The sequence below is a fragment of the Halichoerus grypus genome, chromosome 8 (assembly GCF_964656455.1).
Source record: "Halichoerus grypus chromosome 8, mHalGry1.hap1.1, whole genome shotgun sequence".
Lineage (NCBI taxonomy): Eukaryota > Metazoa > Chordata > Mammalia > Carnivora > Phocidae > Halichoerus > Halichoerus grypus.
The window spans coordinates 1,514,421-1,533,827 of NC_135719.1; the positions used below are offsets into that span (position 1 = coordinate 1,514,421).

At 45.3% G+C, this 19,407-nt stretch overlaps 1 protein-coding gene across 10 annotated transcripts in view; it reads left to right on the plus strand.

Moving 5' to 3' along the window:
* ZFAND6 (zinc finger AN1-type containing 6) overlaps nt 1–19,407 on the plus strand; it is a 69,414-nt gene that overhangs the window by 39,143 nt on the left and 10,864 nt on the right. For 8 of the 10 annotated variants that reach the window (XM_078078805.1, XM_078078802.1, XM_036079129.2 and 5 more), the window contains 3 exons: nt 16,116–16,286; nt 17,436–17,544; nt 18,253–18,353. In XM_078078805.1, the coding sequence (XP_077934931.1) occupies nt 16,133–16,286; nt 17,436–17,544; nt 18,253–18,353 (364 nt within the window). In that variant the 5' untranslated portion in view covers nt 16,116–16,132. Of the gene's footprint in view, nt 1–14,469; nt 14,552–16,115; nt 16,287–17,435; nt 17,545–18,252; nt 18,354–19,407 lie in introns of all 10 variants that reach the window. The other 2 variants (XM_078078804.1, XM_036079133.2) reach the window with 2 other exon arrangements.

The window sequence follows — 19,407 nt, forward strand, 5'->3', positions numbered from 1 at the left end:
CATTACTAGTCTTACAGTGAAGCAAAAGGTTATAATTCTTAAGATTGCAGTTTATTTTATAGTTGATTTCAGCCTTTTTATATTAATATTTTTACCAAACAACCATAAAAATGTATTTTGGGAATATGATGTTACATATTAATATAGGAAATTGCTCTTGGGAATAATTTCATAATTTAAATTACAATTAAATTTCATAATTTTTAAATAGCTCTGTTTAACCAGAGTGAGCATATACTTCCAAAGAAATAAACTCTTGCTCCCTAAATGCAGTTTGAGACAGGCTGCCCCACGGCCTGCAGGTTTGCATGCAGAGCTGCTCCCACCTTCCTCTGTCCCGGGCACGTGGGACTCGCTGCCCTGGTGAGACCGCATCCTTGCTGTTACCCTTCCCCCACACTTGGAGCTACTCAGGATAAGCCCTTAGTGAGTTCTTCATTGGCAGTTGTCCACAATAACCAGTGTGTCCTTTCATGAACTTCTGAGAGGAGTTTTTACAAACCATTCCCTCTCACTTTTGGTCCAGAAGGTCGGTCATGTGGCCTCATGGACTCTTGGTCGTATGGCATTGACGGGGGTGTCCAGAGACCTGCCAGCAGGCAGTCCCTGTCACTGGTGAGGGCACCTCTCATGTGCCGGCCCGCCGTTAGCTGTGGGCAGGTGAGGAGTCCTGGCCCGATGACCACCAAGCGCCCGACACCGCAGCTCTCCCTCGAGGTGTGGACAGCAGGGGCTTGACTGTCCAAAGCCACTGAATCGGAGATTTCTGTTACTCTTTATGGGTCATAAAGTGTTTCACGATCATGGTCTCATTTGATCTCCCCAAGTCCTGTAAGTTAAAAAAGACAGGTTATCGCTAAATTTTATCATGAGGAACCAGAGACTGACCATTTATCTGAATTCAGGGTGGCAGAATCAGAACCAGCGTTAGGACTAAGTCCGTTCTTTGTTCTGTGCACTGAGCCGCACTACATACCACGTTGTCCTGTGTCGGTCCAGTTGTTGTGCGGTGATTCGTAGTGATGCCTCTTCTCACGGTAAATTTGTTGTCCCTCTCCCCAAGGTACTGCGTTTTAACTGAAAAGGAAAAATCAACTTCTGGAATATCTTGCAATTATTTTGAGCATCTATTTTTTTTAAAGCCCCTATGAAAGGAGAATACTAAAACGATATTTTTGGTGCTGCTTATTAGCGTTTTGGTTTTTTGCGGCTGATAGGGCTCATTGTAATTCTGGAGTTAGATGTGACGTCCATGCAGATACATGAAAATGACATACCGATATTCCTGTCCTTATACATCTTTTGATCCTTGAGAGCAGAAGTGGATCATAACTGCTGTCTGAACAGTTCCTGGTAGATCAGTATGCACCACAATAAGTGTATCAAGCAGGACAGCCTTGTCCGAAGAGCTGTGGCAAAAGAAAGTAAAACGGACTCACTGTTGTGTAACTCTGCTATATCTCTCCTGATAATACTCCACCTAAAGCATTCTGGAAGTCATTCATTTGTTCATCCAGCATCTATCTGAGAATTTCCTATGTGCCTGGCATTTCATCTAGAACTGGGATTGGCACACTGTGGCCCACGAACAAACAAACCCTTTTGGCCACCTCTTTTTATAAATAGTTCTATTAGAACACACCTATGCCCATCCATTTTTATAATGTTGGCAGCTTCTTTCTCACTACAAATGTGGAGTCAGGTAGCCATGACAGACTATCGTAGGGTACACAAAGCCTAAATTATTTACTCTTGGGCCCTTTAGAAAAAAAGTTTAGCAACCCCTTATCTGCACCGCGGGGGATACAAGCCTGAACAAACTAAGTAATTGGTTTGTGTATTTAATATGTTTTTTCTTTTCTACATTACTCTCAGTCCTTACAGACCATATTATTCACTCATCGTTTGTATTTCAATTCATATGAAAGAACAGTGTTGATTCCTCTAAGTCGCTGTCCATTTTTTCCCTGGAATCAGTGTAGATGTGTGTCCTTACTAAGCCTTTCCTTGAGATGAGACACGGAGTAGGGGGCTGTGTGCCCAGGTTGTGTCCCGGGGCAGACTTGAACGGGGTGTGTGTCAGGGAAGCGGGCAGAGGAAGACTTTGCTCTGGGGTGCCAGCGTGTCAGCGAGAAAGAATACGAGGAACTGTAATCTGTAGTAAGATTGAATAACAGTAATAGATTTATTGCTTCATCAAGAATACTCGTAAGTGAAAGTGGCCTTTTCTTATTGTGAGAGTATATGGACGAAGACCATGGTGAGGAGCAGGACAGTGTGACACGTGCTGTCCTACGGTGGCTCCGGCTGTTCGGCCCCCGTTGCTCTTACACGGCCTGTCGGCACGGTAGCAAGACAAACAGCCAGTTCCCGTCTGACCTCCTGGAACTCTGAAGGACCTCCAGGGTCCCCGGGGGTCCGAAGATAAGCATTGGGAACCACTGATAAAGAGCCTGGGATGGCTCAGCTCTGTCCCTTAACCAGCTGTGCGACTGGGCCGTGGACCTGACCTCTCTAGGCCTCGGTTCTCTCATCTGTGCAAGGAGGATGGCGACAGTACCTACTTCATAGGGTAGTTCTGAGGACTAAAGGAGTGGGTCTGTATAAAGTACCCACAACAGTGTTTGGTACAGCAAGCACTGTATAAATAATGGTTAATAAAATGAAATAGTAAAGCCAGCTCTTCATATAAAAAGAGTTGTACAGAGTTTCAGGGGAACAGAAGAGATTTAAATGTGGAGGCTGGCCATATTAAACAGAAGAAATCTGGGAGAGAGATTCATTTACAAATATTGAAAGCTGTATTAGAGATTTGTCTTAGGGGAAGAGTGTCCTGAGAAGGGGTTGGGGTAGAGGATGAGGTGCAGTCTGCATGATGGAATTATAAGCTACAAGGTCAAAGAGGAGAGGATGTTAAAAAGTGGTTTTGCACATGGATCTTGCATATATAAGGATCGTATTTTGTATTAGTCTTTTGGAGAAGAAAAGCTAATTAAAGCCCATGAATGTGGAGCCTGGTGGGAAAATATGAGTGGGTCACCTCCCCGCCTTTTGCAAAATGAGATGGGGTTGTTTTGTGCAGATAATAACTGTGTCTTGATTCTTTAAGGTATGTGATAATGGGAAGCCCTCCCCGAAAGGTATCTGACAAACCTAGGTCAGTTTGAGAACATAAAATTGAGGGCAGCTTAAGTTTAGTTATAAAATTACTACATTTGGTATGCAGATCGCTAAGTGAAGCCCTCTCTGAGCAGACTGAATTGGAAAAGACATCCACAGGCTTGGAGCATGAGGCCAGCCGTCTTTGTTCAGTACACACCCTGCATAACCATATGTGGTGTCCCCTGCTGGCAGACCTAGGTCTCTTAAACAGCAAATTCCGTTTTTTTAGGAAGAGTTTATTCCAGTTTCTTGCCTTGGGGTAAATATCTGAGCACTCTGGGTTGTGTCCTGGCAAGGTGGCAGGCCGCTTCATTCGTGCGTGCATTCCACAAATACTGCATGCCCACCACGTGCCAAACATTACTTTAAGCAGCAGTGAACAAAGTGGACAAAATCCCTGCCATTACTGAGATGTCATTTTAGTAGGGGGAAGACAGGCGAAATAAGTGTAATTTAATAGTAAACTAAGATTGAAGTTAAGGGCGTTGAAGAAAAATAAAACTGAAAAGGAGCTAATAAAGGATGCTGGGGCGATTTTAAATAGAGTGATAATGGGAAGCCCTCCCCGAAAGGGTGACAGTTGAACAAAAACCTGAGGGAGGTGAGGGAGCCTGCTCGTAAGGATGTCTGGGGGGTGGACGTTAGAAGTACGAAGTCCTTGAGACAGGAGTAGATCTGGTGTAGCTGGCGATGTATATGGTCAGGGAGTGGGGGAGTGGATGGTGGTGAGGAATTTGGTGTTTACTCTTGGTAATTGGAAAGCTACTGGAGGATTTTGAGCAAGCAAGATGTGCTCTAGATCTTAACATGATCATAGGCTGCCATGTTGAAAATAGACTGGAGAGGACAAGAACAGAAGCCAGGGGACTTATGTACAAGTCACGCTATTAGTTATCAATCGCCACATAACAAATTACCTCAAAACTTAGACTGAAAACAACCAGTGGGTGATCTCACACAGTTTCTGTCAGGAATAAGGAGATGGCAGAGCTGTGTGGTTCTGGCTCTGGGTCTCCAGTGGGGTTGCAGTCCTCCTCTGAAGACGGAGCAGGGCTGAAGGATCGGCTCCCAAGTTCACTCACACAGCTCTGGGCCAGAGGCCTCAGTTACTCGACATGGTAGCCGGCCTCCCCAGTGGGTGATCAGAGGGGGAGAGAGCAAGGTAGTGGCCGCAGTGTCCTCTGTGACTGGGTCGGAGGTGGTGTAGCGTTCTGTTGACTGTCCAGATCAGCACTGACACCGTAGGGAACGGGCTACAGAGGCCTGAACATCAGGAGGCCTGGGGGTCACTGGGGCCACCCTGAAGGCTGCCGGCAAACAAGTAGAAAACGAGATTTTTTAGAAGATACCGCTTAGAGTCGATTTTAACAAATCACATACCTAGGAATGTCTAACAAAATATGTGAGACCTCTTCATGAACACTGTGGCACACTGGAATGCATTGGAAAGGAGACCTAAATAAATTGATGCATGTGCTGTAGTTTGTACATCTGGAGATTGAACACGATCCTATCAGGTCTTTTGTTTTGTTTTGTTTTTAATAGAACTTGACGAACCAAATCTAAAATTTGTATGGAAATGCAAAGAGCCAAGAATAAGCAGCACAATCTTGAGGAAGAATAAAACGGATGCTAGATATTTGAACCTGAGCTAATACCAGATATCCAAAATCTATAGTAGTTCAGAACAGCATAGACAAAGTCGGGGGGACGAGGGGTGATTGTGTGGGCGAGGCTCGGTACCTGCGTGGTGCGCAGTGCGTGGACAGAGGTGAGGCCGCGGCGCAGTGGGGAAGGGCGGTCTCTTTAATGACTGGTTTTAGACTCATTAGGTAGCCATATACAGAAGCACATGAATCTGAATCTACCCATGCCCTGCAAACACCCCGACTCCAGTGGGATGGCAGGCTTCGTAGTGAAAGGTGAGGTGCTGGAATTGAGAAGATAGAGGACATCTTCGTGACCGTGGAGTAAGCACAGACTTACTAAACCCCTGAGCATAAACATACAGGAGCATTTCATCAGGATCGTTAACAGTCAGTCCAGCAGGATGCCTGAAACCTTCAGTAGGCACCTGACACAGGAGGACCCAGTAAGCACATGCAGACGTGCTCAGCTGCCTGAGTCCTCGTGACGGTGGGGAGCACGAGACCGCTGGGGCGTCCCTGCGCACCCGTGAGCGCACTTAGAAAGACACATGGTTGGTTCTCAGGTCTGCCGTGACGGCTTACCTCAAACTGGAAGCTTAGAAACAGCGAAGGTTTATTGTCTCACAGTTTTGGAGGCCCAGGGTCCCAGCCCAGGTGTTGGCAATGCCATGCTCCCTGCGGAGAAGCTCCCGGAGAGAACGCTTTCCTTGTTTCCAGATTCTGGTGGCTGCGGGCGTTCCCTGGCTCGGGGCCTCATCACGCCAGCCTCTGCCTGTCTCTGCACCCCCTTCTCCATGTGTCTGTGTCAGAACTCCTCCTGACTCTCGCAGTTTAGGCCCACCAAGGAAATCCAGGGGAAGCTCCCCCTCTTGGAAGGTGACGTTCACAGGTTCCAGGGGTTAGGACATAGACATGTCCGGGGCCGCCGTTCAGCCCAGTGCCGCAGATTCTGCCCCATACTGGTGAGATGCGGAGTAACTGGAATGCTCTTTCATTGCCAGCAGAGCGTAGATTTGTATGACCACTTTGGGAAACTGGTTAGTACCTGCCAAAGATGAACATACGTGCAGGTTTCCCCACTGTCCAAAAGTGGAGCATGCCTGCGAAACCTTCTGGAAGCTGAATAGGCTACAGTGAAGAAGCCATTGCCGTTAATTTATATGGAAGAATCTTTGAGCGTTCCCAGACCCAAAAAATCACGTCGCTTAGGCTTTTCTGGTACCTCCGGACACATGGCTAACGCGTACACAGCATAAACCAGGATGAAGCACAGATGCTCACAGATGCAGTTCCAGGCCGCGGTGGCTGGATGCCGAGGCGCTGAGTATGGTGGTTGGGGACGGGCTCGGGGGGGCCACTCTCACGACGGGGCGGGGGGTGCGCACGCTCCTGCAGCAGCTTGCTGCAGAGTAAACTCTGCACTGTTTCTGCTTTGTGCCTTTTCTTACAAAAGCAAAAATCATCTTTGGATTTCTCAAAGAAAACAGGTACTAATGTAAATCTTTCGTAAAGCTGAGTGACAGGACACAAACCTTCGAAAAGCGGGGGATATGTGTGTGCCCTGTGACCCAGCACTCCTGGTATATCAAAAGGCGCACGCAGTCACGTTCAGAACAGCCGTATTTGTCATAGGCCTAAACTGGAAAGTTCCCAGTCCCTCTCAACACTAGAATGAATAGCAGTTTATTCGTACAGTCAAATATTCTAGATAGCAGAAGAATTTTGAATGGACTACAGTTGGACACGTTAGGCTCGTTGAAGCTCAGAAACAACGTGTATACACTACGGTTCCGTTTATAGAAGTTGGAGAGCAGGAAGAGCTCCTTTCAAAGTCGGCACAGTGACTGGGAGAAAGGGTAATACCTGGGAAGGGGTGTGGGGAAGCATTTGGAGGGGACTGGGGGTGTTCTGGTTCTGACGGGGCTGCCAGTTACGGTGTTCAGTTTGTGAAGGTGTAAGCTTTACATCTGGGACTTGTATGGGTTTTTTTTTTTAATTTTATTTAAATTCAGTTACTTAACATATAGTGTATTACCAGTTTCAGAGGTAGAGGTCAGTGATTCATCAGTCTTATGTAACACCCAGTGCTCATTCCATCACGTGCCCTCCTTCATGCCCATCCCCCACTTATCCCACCCCCCACCCCCCTCCCCTACTCGTATGTTTTTCTATGTGGGAAAAGAACGATAAGCACTGGGAATTGTTGAGGTGGTTTTTTTTTTTTTTACTATCTAGGGCATCTCACTTGGACTAATGGAGTACCTACATTTTGATATGCACTGATTACTCCCTTAAGTTGGAGGAGTTTCATAGGGGTACCGGATTCTAACGTCCCCAAGGACTTTGAATTGCAAGTGACAACAGCCCAAATCAAGCTAAAGCCAAAGCGGGATTTGTCTCACGCAACTGGGAAGTCTGAGAGGTGGAGTTGCGCTCCGCAAGGTGGATGCCGGAGTTCAGTCCCCGTTCGATCCTGGCTCTCTTCTCCCTCCCTACCCATTTTGACTTTGCTTACCCTATTTTAATTGTCATGTGGAGACTCCCTTGTGACAAAGAGGGCCCCAGCTGCACCTAGGTGTACATTGTCGGCCTCTTTCCCAGCAGCACCAGTAAAACCCAGGGAGGACTGGCCCAGCGTGAGCCACACGCCCACCTCTGGGACAGGTCTGGTCCCGGAGAGGGGCAGCGAGGCCTGCCCCACGCAGATGACATGTTCTTGCCACACGGAAGAGGTTCTGTTATCTGAAGGGCTGAGGGAAGAACGTGCCAGGCAGACCAGGACGACCCATTTCAGGAGTACAGCTGTCTTCCAGGTGCAGCTGCTGGGTGATGTAATTATTCGGGTACCGTGTTAAGTAGAAGACCGCACGCTAAGCGGAGGTGGGTTTGTACCAAGAACATTTCTGCCACTTTTCACGTCGGCGCTGCACTTCTCTGTATAAACCACACCTGAGGATACAGGTGTAGATGGGAGACTGGCTGCCTTTTCTAGTCCTTTCCCTTCCTGGCTGGTAAACACATACTTAATTAAGAGATGAGACTTTAGCAAGAGCAGATAATACTTAATGTTTACGTTCAGTTTGGATTAGAGAATCCCACAGTTGAGTACCTCTGCTGGAGTCCCGTGTCTGCCTGGCCTCCCTGCCTCGTCTGTAGTGACACTTACCCTAAAGTCACCTGCTCGTTTAATGGAGAAGTTGACAGACTTTGGGCTTGTCACCTGTTTTTGTTCAGCCCAAGAGCTAAGAATGGTTTTCATATTTTTAAGTGGTTGGGGAAAAAAATCAGAAGAGTAACATTTTGTGATGTGAAAATTCTATGAAATTCAAATTTTTGTGGCCATAGCATAGTGTTTTTGAAATACAGCCGTGCTCGTTGGTTTAGGTACTGCTTGGCTGCTTTTGCAGGACACAGCAAGTTGAGTGGTTGTTGACAGTGACAGTATGGCCTGTGAAGCCTAAAATATTTACTGTCTGGTCATTTATAGGGAAGTTTGACAACCCTTGATTTAAACATTGTTGGGCAGAATGCAGCCAGTGAAAGCCATATATATAACCTAGTCTGTTGGAAATGAATTAATTATTTGCTGGGAAAGAATGAATATATAGTGCCCCCAATGACGGTACCCTCACGTGGGCTGGACGGCACCTTTCTGTCAGCCCAAGCCACAGCGAGAAGGACAAGCTGACCTAGGGCGTGGGGGCTTCTGTAAGAGACACAGCCACGAAGCAGCCTCCATACAGTAGGAAGCCCAATCCAGAGTCTCTCTGCTTTTATCAGAGGGAGTAGCGTTCGTCCCAGGTAGTTTATATCAAGTCATACTTTCTGATCTATTTGCTTTATCAACTTTCCCAATTTTTTTTTTTTTTTTTTTTGGTCATCTCTGCAAAGGTTCTTGACCTCTAGGACATAGGTGTGTTGCCCATGTGATAGCTGGTAGATCCACGTGCTCATAACTCTACGGGGGGTTACTGTGTGCCTCAAGAAATACTAATCTCAAGCACCTATGCCAGGATGAGTGTTCCTCTTTTGAGTATTATTAAAACAAAAAAAATAGTCTGGCATAAATTCTACGTTGCCCTTTTCTGGGCTCTCCATTTGATGTAATTACAAAGATAATTAGCCAATTCCGAGTGGTATTCCAGGGATTAAAAAGGCAGTGGGTAGGGGGAAACCTTGTCTTATGACTCTGTGCTTGGTTCAGAGTTTAGTGTGCACCCTTATTTAACCCAACATATAATATTTTTTTTTTCTGAACTTACTAGTAAAGACCCCAAATTGAAGAGGTCATAGGTGTTAACCTAGAAATGAAAAACTCTGATGCTCTAAGGCTGACCAGGCGGCTAAAAGTGAAGGTGGCCTCAGGCTGAGGGCACAGGCTCTGATAGGGCCCCTAGCTGCTGGGTTTTAATTTAGGGAGCGAGTCCACTGTTGTCAGGTCTTGCTGTTTTTTAGGAGAAGCTAGAAGTGTGGAATTTTTATGTGACATCCCCTAACTTTTTTTTTTTTTAATTTGAAGTAGACTCCACCCCCAATGTGGGGCTTGAATTGAGATCAAGAGTCACACGCTACCACTGACTGAGCCACCAGGCGCCTCACGTCCCCTAATTTTTGAATACTAACAATTAACTGTAAAAAAAAATTAGTATGTGCTAGCAAACCAAACATGGCTGTGGGTCAGATTTCACTCATTTGCCAGTTCACAACTTCTATGGAAGAACTCATTATAAATTCTATTTCCAACCTGTTTCTCTCCAGAGGAGGGAGAGAAGCAGTGAAATGAAGAAATACCCGTGTGTTTTACAGCTGGCTCGGACTGTTGATGGTTCTGAGGGACAGCTTCAATATATAAGTGAGGAGGCCTGGGTGTGAAACACTCAGCATCAGTGTTTACTCCCCTTTTCCATGGAAAACCACCATTTTTTGCCTGACATGAATACTTCTAACAATAATGAAATGTCTTTACTCAAGAAAATATTTTGTGGGATTCATATTAGGCATAAAGGGGGTTTGGGGGCACCCGAGTGGCTCAGTCGGTTGAGCATCTGCTTCAGCTCGGGTCCTGATCTCGGGGTTCTGGGATCGAGCCCCACTCTCGGGCTCCCTGCTGCAGGGAGTCTGCTTCTGCCTCTGCCTCTCACCCTGCTCGTGCTCTCTCTCTCAGATAAATAAAATCTTGAAAAAGGGGGGGGGTGTTGAAGAAGAAACTCAGAGTTTAGTGGGAAATGATGTGTCTGCTGGAAAGCACTTGAGTGATGGCCTGCTGAAGTGCTGCAAAGGGATGAACGCTTCTTTAGGGAGAGAGCAGAGGGGAATCGAGGTTGGGCAGAAGTGGACCCAGAAGAAGTAGGATTGGAAGGGATCCTGAGGACAAGATGGTTGTAGGCAGAGTGCAGAAGCAGAGGGCATTCACCAAGAAAGGGGCAGTGTGGCGGGGTTGGAGCTGGTGTCCAGCAGACGAGGGCGGAGGGCCCTGGGCCTCCGGGAGCCGCACAGGAAGAGCACTTGCGGAGTTGTGCTGGGTGCCGGGCTCTGTGTACTGCCGGGCTTCCTGGGTACGTTATCTGACTTCACCTGGTCACACATGCTGTGCGCAGCCTCCTGGGGAGGTGAGACTTGCACAAGTTTAGGAACGTGTCCAGGCTGTGACAGGTGAGAAACACGGCAGAGCTGGGGGTCAGACGGAAGCCAGCCTGACCCCACGCACCTCACTTTCTAGGGAAACTGGGTTGCTTGGAATAGATGATATAGGACATGCAGGCTAGGTCTAGTGCTCCTTTCTGGAGCAATCCTATGGTAACGGAACAGAAGTAATATGATGGGAACTAGGCATTTTAGGAGAATTTAAAGAAATGCGTTGGTAGGAGGGGCAGCAAAACAGAAAGAGAAAACTGTTAACCCAGCTGTGAAGTGATGAGCATCAGAATTTGGAATGGAAGAGAAAAGCGCATGGGACATTTTAAAATGAAACTGATGGGAACCTGGTGACTCAAACTCTAGGGCACAAAACAGAGGAAAGGAAGTTTAATTGAGGTGTATTTGCAGTTAATAATGGAGTCTGTGTTACATCTACTCACTGCTGTTCCTTTGTCAGAATTTTAATAATTGGTAATGAATTTTCTTTGCAGTCTTAAAATATTTGATCTTGAGTTTCTTATGCCAACGAGAATTTCTTAGGTAAAAAGACTTGAAAAGCAAATTTTCTCAAGAGCTTGGTTAAATTAATTAAAGCTGCATAATATCTTAAGGTCGAATAAGTGAGTGAAAATTTAAATTATCTTTAAATGAAAAGAATAAGAATTCATGAATGCTCACAAAGTTACAGGTTTAGTAGGGGCAGGATGGACTTTGAAAGTCATTCTCTTTGTTTTTTTAGGAGATAAAGGAAAAGACACTGACCTAGCTGCTTCGTAGATATGTGACCTTGGGCAAGTTATTAAATCTCTTTGAATATCAGTTCCTCATTTTTAAAACAGGGACATCAGTAGCGCCAACAGCACAGGGTTCCAGAGAGAAAACACCGGAGACATGGCTCTTGGCCCACGGCCAGCTCTGAGTAACTGCTCAGTACCATCTCAGGGCAGAGAGCAGAACTGGCTCTTGTTCTCGTTACAAATAGTCAGAGTCAGAAACCACGTTTTCTGAATTTTCTGCAATTCATAGACATTTGTTTTTAAATTATACCATGCTAGTGAACTTTTCTGTTTATGTCTGATAATCTCATTCTTTACTGCCTTGACTTTGTAGCTTTATAATCTCACAGTATGTCAGTTAAGGAGTTGTTCTGCCTTCTCATTCCCTTACCTTCTTCCCTCCTAGTGTCAGACTGATGGCCCCGCAGAGTCCTTACCTTCTTCCCTCCTAGTGTCAGACTGATGGCCCCGCAGAGTCCTTACGTTCTTCCCTCCTAGTGTCAGACTGATGTCCCCGCAGAGTCCTTACCTTCTTCCCTCCTAGTGTCAGACTGATGTCCCCGCAGAGTCCTTACCTTCTTCCCTTCTGAGTGCCAGACTGATGGCCCCGCAGAGTCCTACCTTCTTCCCTCCTAGTGTCAGACTGATGGCCCCACAGAGTCCTTACCTTCTTCCCTCCTGAGTGCCAGACTGATGTCCCCGCAGAGTCCTTACCTTCTTCCCTCCTAGTGCCAGACTGATGTCCCCGCAGAGTCCTACCTTCTTCCCTCCTAGTGTCAGACTGATGGCCCCGCAGAGTCCTTACCTTCTTCCCTCCTAGTGTCAGACTGATGGCCCCGCAGAGTCCTTACCTTCTTCCCTCCTGAGTGCCAGACTGATGTCCCTGCAGAGTCCTTACCTTCTTCCCTCCTGAGTGCCAGACTGATGTCCCCGCAGAGTCCTTACCTTCTTCCCTCCTAGTGCCAGACTGATGTCCCCGCAGAGTCCTACCTTCTTCCCTCCTAGTGTCAGACTGATGGCCCCGCAGAGTCCTTACCTGCCAAGAAGGTGCAGCAGCGGGAAGGCAGGACTTCAGTTTCTCCATCTTTACCACTGCACATTGGGATAAACTAAGATACCCTTTTATGGTGGTGGTTTTTTTGTGAGTCTTCACAGAAAGGTACATTTTGTGGCCTAAAGATGAATAAATAAGGTTGTCTTTTTTTTTTTTTTCTTTTTAAGTAGCCTGTGAAGTCCTTTGTGCTTTTTACCTGCCAAGATAATTGTTGGGTTTTTTGTTTTGTTTTGTTTTTTAATAAGAAAGCTCAACTTACAAAAATCATTGTTAATTTGCTGCTGTGCAAGGCAGTTGGCTTGGGGAAATTGCTAGTGCTGCGTGTTTTTGAATTTTATTGTTCAGAAGCAGGTATTGGGAATACAAGCTTGGTGGTTGTATTCTCATCTGTGACTGTTTTTTTAAAGAACTAGAATATTTCCCTTTCTGGGTGCTTGTGATTGCTGGCCAGATGCTGAAAGGTTTATCTGTGCCACTGGAGAAGGTCCCTTCAGTTCCCACCTTCTCGATACCACTGTAAAATCATTAATAGGCAACAGGATAATGGTGGTTTAGAACAGTGTTTCTCAAGCTCTCTCTTTTTTTTTTATTTCTTCCCTGACAAAAGCCTTTTAAAATAGTTTTTCCTAATTGGCCTCTACCTCCATGAAATTTTAATTCCACAGATATACTGTATTTCTGTTTATGTATTCCATGTATATCTGTGTTTTATACATACAGAGTGAGGTATTTTGTGTGCCTCCTTACCCCAAAGAGTTGGTGTTTGTCCTCTTGAGGTGACACTGTCTACATTGGGAATGCATGGTTTACAGCGGTGGATTTAAGGACTTGCATATTCTCTAAAATTACTGAGGACCCTGAAGAACTTTCATTTATGTGTGTTATACCTAGTAATATTTATCCTATTACAAATGAAAGCTGAGAAAAATTGCAATATGTTAATTTTTAAAAATATTTTATTAAAAATAACCATCCTTTCCCTCACCCCCGCCCACCACCAAAAAGGTTTAGTGAGAAAAGTGGCATCGTTAGACATTTTTGCAAACAGCAAAATTCTCATAGTTGGCTCTGCATTTAATCTGTTACAAAAGAAAAACTGGTATCATACAGATGGGTCATTGGAAAAGGAGGGAATGTTTTAACAACCTTTTCAGATAATAGAGATCTTATACCAAAACTTGGCAATTTGTGGTTTCTTAAAGGGTTAGTTGCATTCTAGAATCTCAAACTGTATATAAAAACTTTTGTCCCATTACTTGAAAATTCACTGGTCTTTCACTTTGAATGGATCCTTTGTTGATGAATCATTTTGTGCCGTCATACGTTGGTCCCTGGAAAATACTGGTTCTCGGACTTACACAGATCCTGCAGATGCTGATAGGGTACCAGCCACTCACGTGTCATCAGTATCACCACTCATCTTACCAGGAGCTCTACAAATTGGAGATACTTGTCAAGCTTTTTTTTTTTTTTTTCTTGAATGTGGTCTTTGGCAATAAATGCTGTTATTTTTCTTGAAGTGACAGGCTCACTTTGCTCATTTTTGAGAAAATGTCTGCTGTAGACACAAGTCTAAATAACCAGACTTTGCCAGTTGTTCCTTGAAATGCAAAACCTCTTCCATGAAAAAGGTGACTGGGGCAGCTTGCAGCCTGGGCAGTTGAGCAGGGGTCTCTGCCTCCCGCCCTCCTCACGCTCCTGTATGCAGCAGGCGCACTCTGCAGACTTCCAGTCACCTGAATGCTACCAAGACGTGTGTTCAGGCTCAAGATGGGATGAAGTTGGTTGTGTTGCTGTGAGAGTGTGGTGAGCGGGGTACAGCTGGTCTTGGGGCTGCTCTCCTGATAGGGCTCCCGGCATGTGACCACTAGTGCACAAGGCAGCATGGTGGAAGGGGCAGATAGCCAGTTAGCGTTAGCGTGGAAACGGTTCTGACCTCCCTGGGGTCCACGGAAGCACACTTGGAGAAACACTAATTTAGAACAAGGGCTGTGAGCCGGACTGCCCGAATGGAGGCTGAGCTCCATCACGTATTAGCTACATGCCTGACCCTGAGCAGTTACCCTGATAACCAACACCAGACAAACACTGTCCCCCGGGAACAGAGGCCACAAATCCCCACAGAATGTTTGCCATTAGCTTTTCTATCCCATCTTTGTTATTTTTTTTCATTTGATATGTATATTTATAGAATTACCAAAGTAGCCCATACAGAGAGCAGAGCAGCCAAGATTGGATTCTGAAGTGATTTGCCATCATGGAATAAGAAAGAGGTTTGTCGACATCCCAAATTGTATTCCCAGGCTAAAGTTGTAAATATTCTCAGTAGTTTTAGGATAGTTCTTTTTAAAGGCAAATGCAAAACCAGCTGCCTTGTTTTGTAATCCTGTCAAATGCATTACTGTTTTTGGTTCTGAAATTTGCGTTAAGTACCCCACCCCCAACAGACCACCCCCAACAGTCTTTTCAAGCAATTTACATAAAGAAGAAATCTGTCAGCGATAAACGTTGAATGCTTTCCTTCATTGTTGATCGATTCGGGACAACTTTAGTGGCAAAACCTTGTCCTCATTTGGTGGTTCTTTGCAGAGACTTGTCTTTAAATACACATACACCCTTTTTGGAGTAACCTTCATTTCATTTGGGAGGGTTTTGGTTTTTTTTTTTTTTTTTTTTTTTAAATAGTCTGTATTACCTTCTGTCATGTTACTCATGCCAAAGGATCCCTCACTCTGTGGGAGAAGCGGCACATGGGGCTCTTCCATCTGCTGTGATTGATGACCGCCTGTGTGTGGTTTCCAGACAGCCCTGTGTCATGGCCGCTCTTTCATCTTAAACAAATAAATATTTCGTTCCCAATTAGGCAAGTTGTACCTTCATTTAAGAGGATTTTAAAAGTTCAAAACATGTGCAAATCAGAAGGCACCATTAGCTTTGCCGTCCTAGGATACATTCTTTTCTGTCCTTCTTGATGATTGTAGATTCTCTTTTTGTCCTGATTGACAACATATCATATGTATATTTCACGTTTTGTCTTTTCATTTGTTATCAGCATTATCCTCCACCAAAAAGTCTACTAAAATGTTTTAATAACCCATAACTTTTGAAAAAAACTCATTCTCCTGATGTTGAGCGTGTATTTGAAATTTACCAACATTTATCAATGGTGCTGTGGACCACATCCCTTGTGTGTTGGTCTTTCTTCTGACCAACCCTAGGTGTTCCGTTGAAGACCCTGAAGGGGAGTGACTGATTCTGAGGGCAGTTTTGTAAGGCTCTTACAGTGAATTGCTAAATTGTTTGCCAGAAAGTTTGGGCCAGTTCCTCATTTCCCCCGCATTCTGCCCATTTCTTCCTGTCTTCACCAGCATTGGTATTCTGTAAAATGCTTTTTAAACAGAATAAATTATACAGGTATGCTCAGTGAACTTTGAGCAAAAGTGTTAATGCTTAGAAATTAATAGTATAACATATAGCAAAACGTATAACGTATTTCTTATTATTCGGAGTCCATACTGAACTAGCTAGCCTTGAAGGGTTTTCCTTAACGTTCTGGGGGTGTGGAGTCTTCAGAACAGACCTATCCCTAGAGTTGTTTACATTTTCTGAGCCAGTACAGACCTTCTTGTGTAGAGAAGGTTGGAGATAAAAGTTCGTTTTGTATCTTTTGGTCATTATTTTTTCTCTCTACCTTAGCCCTAGGTCTTGAGACAGGTGTATAGAATGATTTAGGGCAGGAGTGTATGTGGGTTTTTTTTTTATTATTATATAAAGCAAATGTGGATAATGTGTGGCTGCAGTTGTCTGAATTCTTTACTAATTCTGTGTAAATTTCAGGTGTGCAACAGAGGAACATGGCTCAAGAAACTAATCACAGCCAAGTGCCTATGCTTTGTTCCACTGGCTGCGGATTTTATGGAAACCCTCGTACAAATGGCATGTGTTCAGTGTGCTATAAAGAACATCTTCAAAGACAGAATAGTAGTAATGGTAGAATAAGCCCACCTGGTAAGTAATTCTGTCAAAACCCAGGGGTATTCATCATTGAGATAGATTTGGATAGCACGATGCACCGGATACTTTTTCCTACTCTCATGTTGTGCTTGTATTTACTGCATTCGTATCAGGACAGTTCCTCCTTACGTGTCTTCATTGTCAGTGGTATCCTTACCCACTGAAGGTAACCAGAACAGTCCGTTCCACAGCCTTACCTGTGTGCTGCAGAGCTCTGTTCTCTTACGAAAACACAGGCATACTTCGAGTATGTGGGGTATCTGGGTAAGTCAGCTGTGAAGGAGGGAGCGTTATGAGGACCTCGGTTATTTTACCTGGGACGCCTTTTGGAGCCAACATAGTTGTAGAAGGAAAGAGTGGGTTACAGGTGGCCCCAGCCGACTTTAGAGAGAGCCGTACGCCGTGAGGGAAGAGAGGTGCAGCAGAGTGACTGAGAGCAGCTCTGGGTGCGTTCTGTGTGTCCGAGGGTTCTTTTGGGGTTGTGGAAATGGGTTTTTGTGTCGGTGGTTGTATTGGAAGGATCAGGAGGATTCCGAGTGTGGGCTTCACAGAGTACACGTGTAGCAGTCAGTGAAGGCTGTTACTTAGTTCATGTAAAATTCTGTGTGGGGTCTTCTCATTGTTGCTTCGTGTTCAAGCCAAAAGCTAGAACCATTTAATCAGAATTTCTCCAAATTTTCTCAAGGCCAAGATCAAATGAATGTAAATTGTTTTTCAATTAAATCACCATCTACATTTCTGCCTTATGAAGAACAGGGAAAAGAATAACCTAACGTGCTGAGCACAGATTTCAATTCTGAACTTATGTTTGCCTCAACTGCTCCATCTTTTGTTTTAAATACTTTGTGCACTAGTACTTGCAAGATGTGTGTGAATTCGAGGGTGTGAGTGACCTGTAGTCCTGAGAAGTAGTTCAGGTTATGAATATATACAGTATGTAGGTCGTTTCTTTCTTGGTTTAAGTTACCTTTTTTCTATTGGAAAATTATTGAAAAATTTTTAAAGTAATGAAGCAGCATATTATAGGTGTGGTAAAACAAGATTTGTCTACTCTAGTTCGCGTATAGCTGTTCTCTATTTTAGACAAGGTGTCGGAATGCCCAGAGCGCAGAGTCCCTAATCCGCAGTGTGGTTCTGTTGCAGCAGCTTCTGTCAGCAGTCTGTCTGAATCCTTACCCGTCCAGTGCACAGACGGCAGCGTCCCGGATGCCCAGTCACCGCTAGACTCCACGCCTGCATCTGTGCAGCCCAGGTAAGACGCAGGCTCCGAGCGCCGGTTGGCGAGCTGGTGACGGAGGAGGCACGTGTCCTCTGATCAGTGCCGTGAAGGAGAGGGAGGTCAAGTCCCTGTAGGTCAGCCAGCCTAACACTGCATCTGTCTCACTGCTGACTAGTCAGAAGAGGCTTCCTGCTGAATTCAGATGCTGGGTTCTCACCGGGGCCGCTGTCTGCGGGGGTCAGTTCCTGTGCTGCAGGCCCTCTGGGCTCCTCGCTCCCTGGCTTGGGCCGTGCCCTCCGGAAGTCCCGCCATGTAGAAGCCTGAAAACACAGAAGTACTTGCTTCCCTGTCCTCTGCTATTAGGAAACAAGGATGACGTTTCTACTCTAGTCCTTTCCCCAGTTTGTGATGGGGGACACCCAGTTCCGCTGCCCAGCACGTCCTTTCCCACGTTGTAACCCGGCTCCTGAAGCCACGTGTGGCTGAGCTAGCGTTCATGTGGTGAATTCATGCACAGAGACCACTCACTGTTGCTCTTATTGCTGATGCCATGAACTTCTGGTCCAGACTGGTCTCTGGGTTCATGGCGCTCTGGTTAATGCGAAGTTACAGAACAGTATCTCCGTGTTCATTCTTGTAATGATGTGCTTAGATATGTTGAACTCATATTTATTACGTCACTCTGGTTACTGTTCCTGCGTGGAGATCATTTTGTAAATCTACGTATTTTTGCTTTTCTAGCCCTGTATCAAATCAGTCACTTTTATCAGAATCTGTAGCATCTTCCCAAGTGGACAGTACATCTGTGGACAAAGCAGGAGCTGAAACAGAAGACCTGCAAGGTTTGCACATGAGCTAACTCACTTCCGTCATTCACTTAACAGCTGAGGATTACAGGCCAGGCACTGTCCTCGGAGCATATATTCTTTTAAATTGCCTGCCTAAAATATATGTTTATGTTTATTTTCTTTATGAGCAGAATATTTTATATCTTCAAGTATTTAATGGACTGAAATGTTGGGAGCCACTTCACACGGATACGTAATTTATGTCGTCAATGTAAATGTAGAAAATTGTAAATTTGTTTAGTTTGAGAACTAAGTGAATGAATAGTGGTATTATACTGTTCTCTTTTACTGTTATTTTTACCAGTTTAACCTAAATATTATTTCCCCTGCAAGCAACTACGGCTTCGGCATAGGGGGAATCTCTTACCTTTTGACTCGGGTCGTTAGACCGTTGGACGTGCCTGGCGGTCGTCCCTCTCTCCCCGTGTGTGGGTGCGAGGGCAGCCGTCACGTTCGGTTTCTCGTCTTCACAGCACGGTGCCTCTTGCTCTTGCCCACACTCTTTCCATCCCCATCATGTGGGTCAGAATGATGTAGGAAGGCTTTCTCGGCGGCAGAGATGGTAGAGAGACTGAGGAGCCTGGTAGATGGCCTGTGCTCGTGTGGAGACCCTGGCTCACTGGGGAAGGACGCTCGGGAACAGTGAGCCCACGGCTGTGCCTACGGCCTGGCTCAGAGAGAGAAGCTCTCCGGGCCAGTGAGACCTTCCGTCGAACACGGTGTCCGCATGGTGGCCACAGGTGTATCTTGTCATCTTAGCTGAATTTGCTGAAGTTTAAATGTGGCTGAGCGGGCTAGTTCCCCTTGCTCTGAGTTCACGCCCGAGAAATGATTAGCATAGTTGACCTGTTTGTAGATTTTGCTATAGCAAGAAAATATACTGTCTGGCCAACATCAGTATTCTCTTCCATGTAGCATATTATTGTAAATTAATAAACATTACAAGTGAAAATGTCTTATTTTTTTTGTTAAATAGAAAAATTTTAGGAAGGGAAGAAATAGAAAAATCCCTAAGATTTACTTATCCCTGGGGTATGGGAAGTAGGAG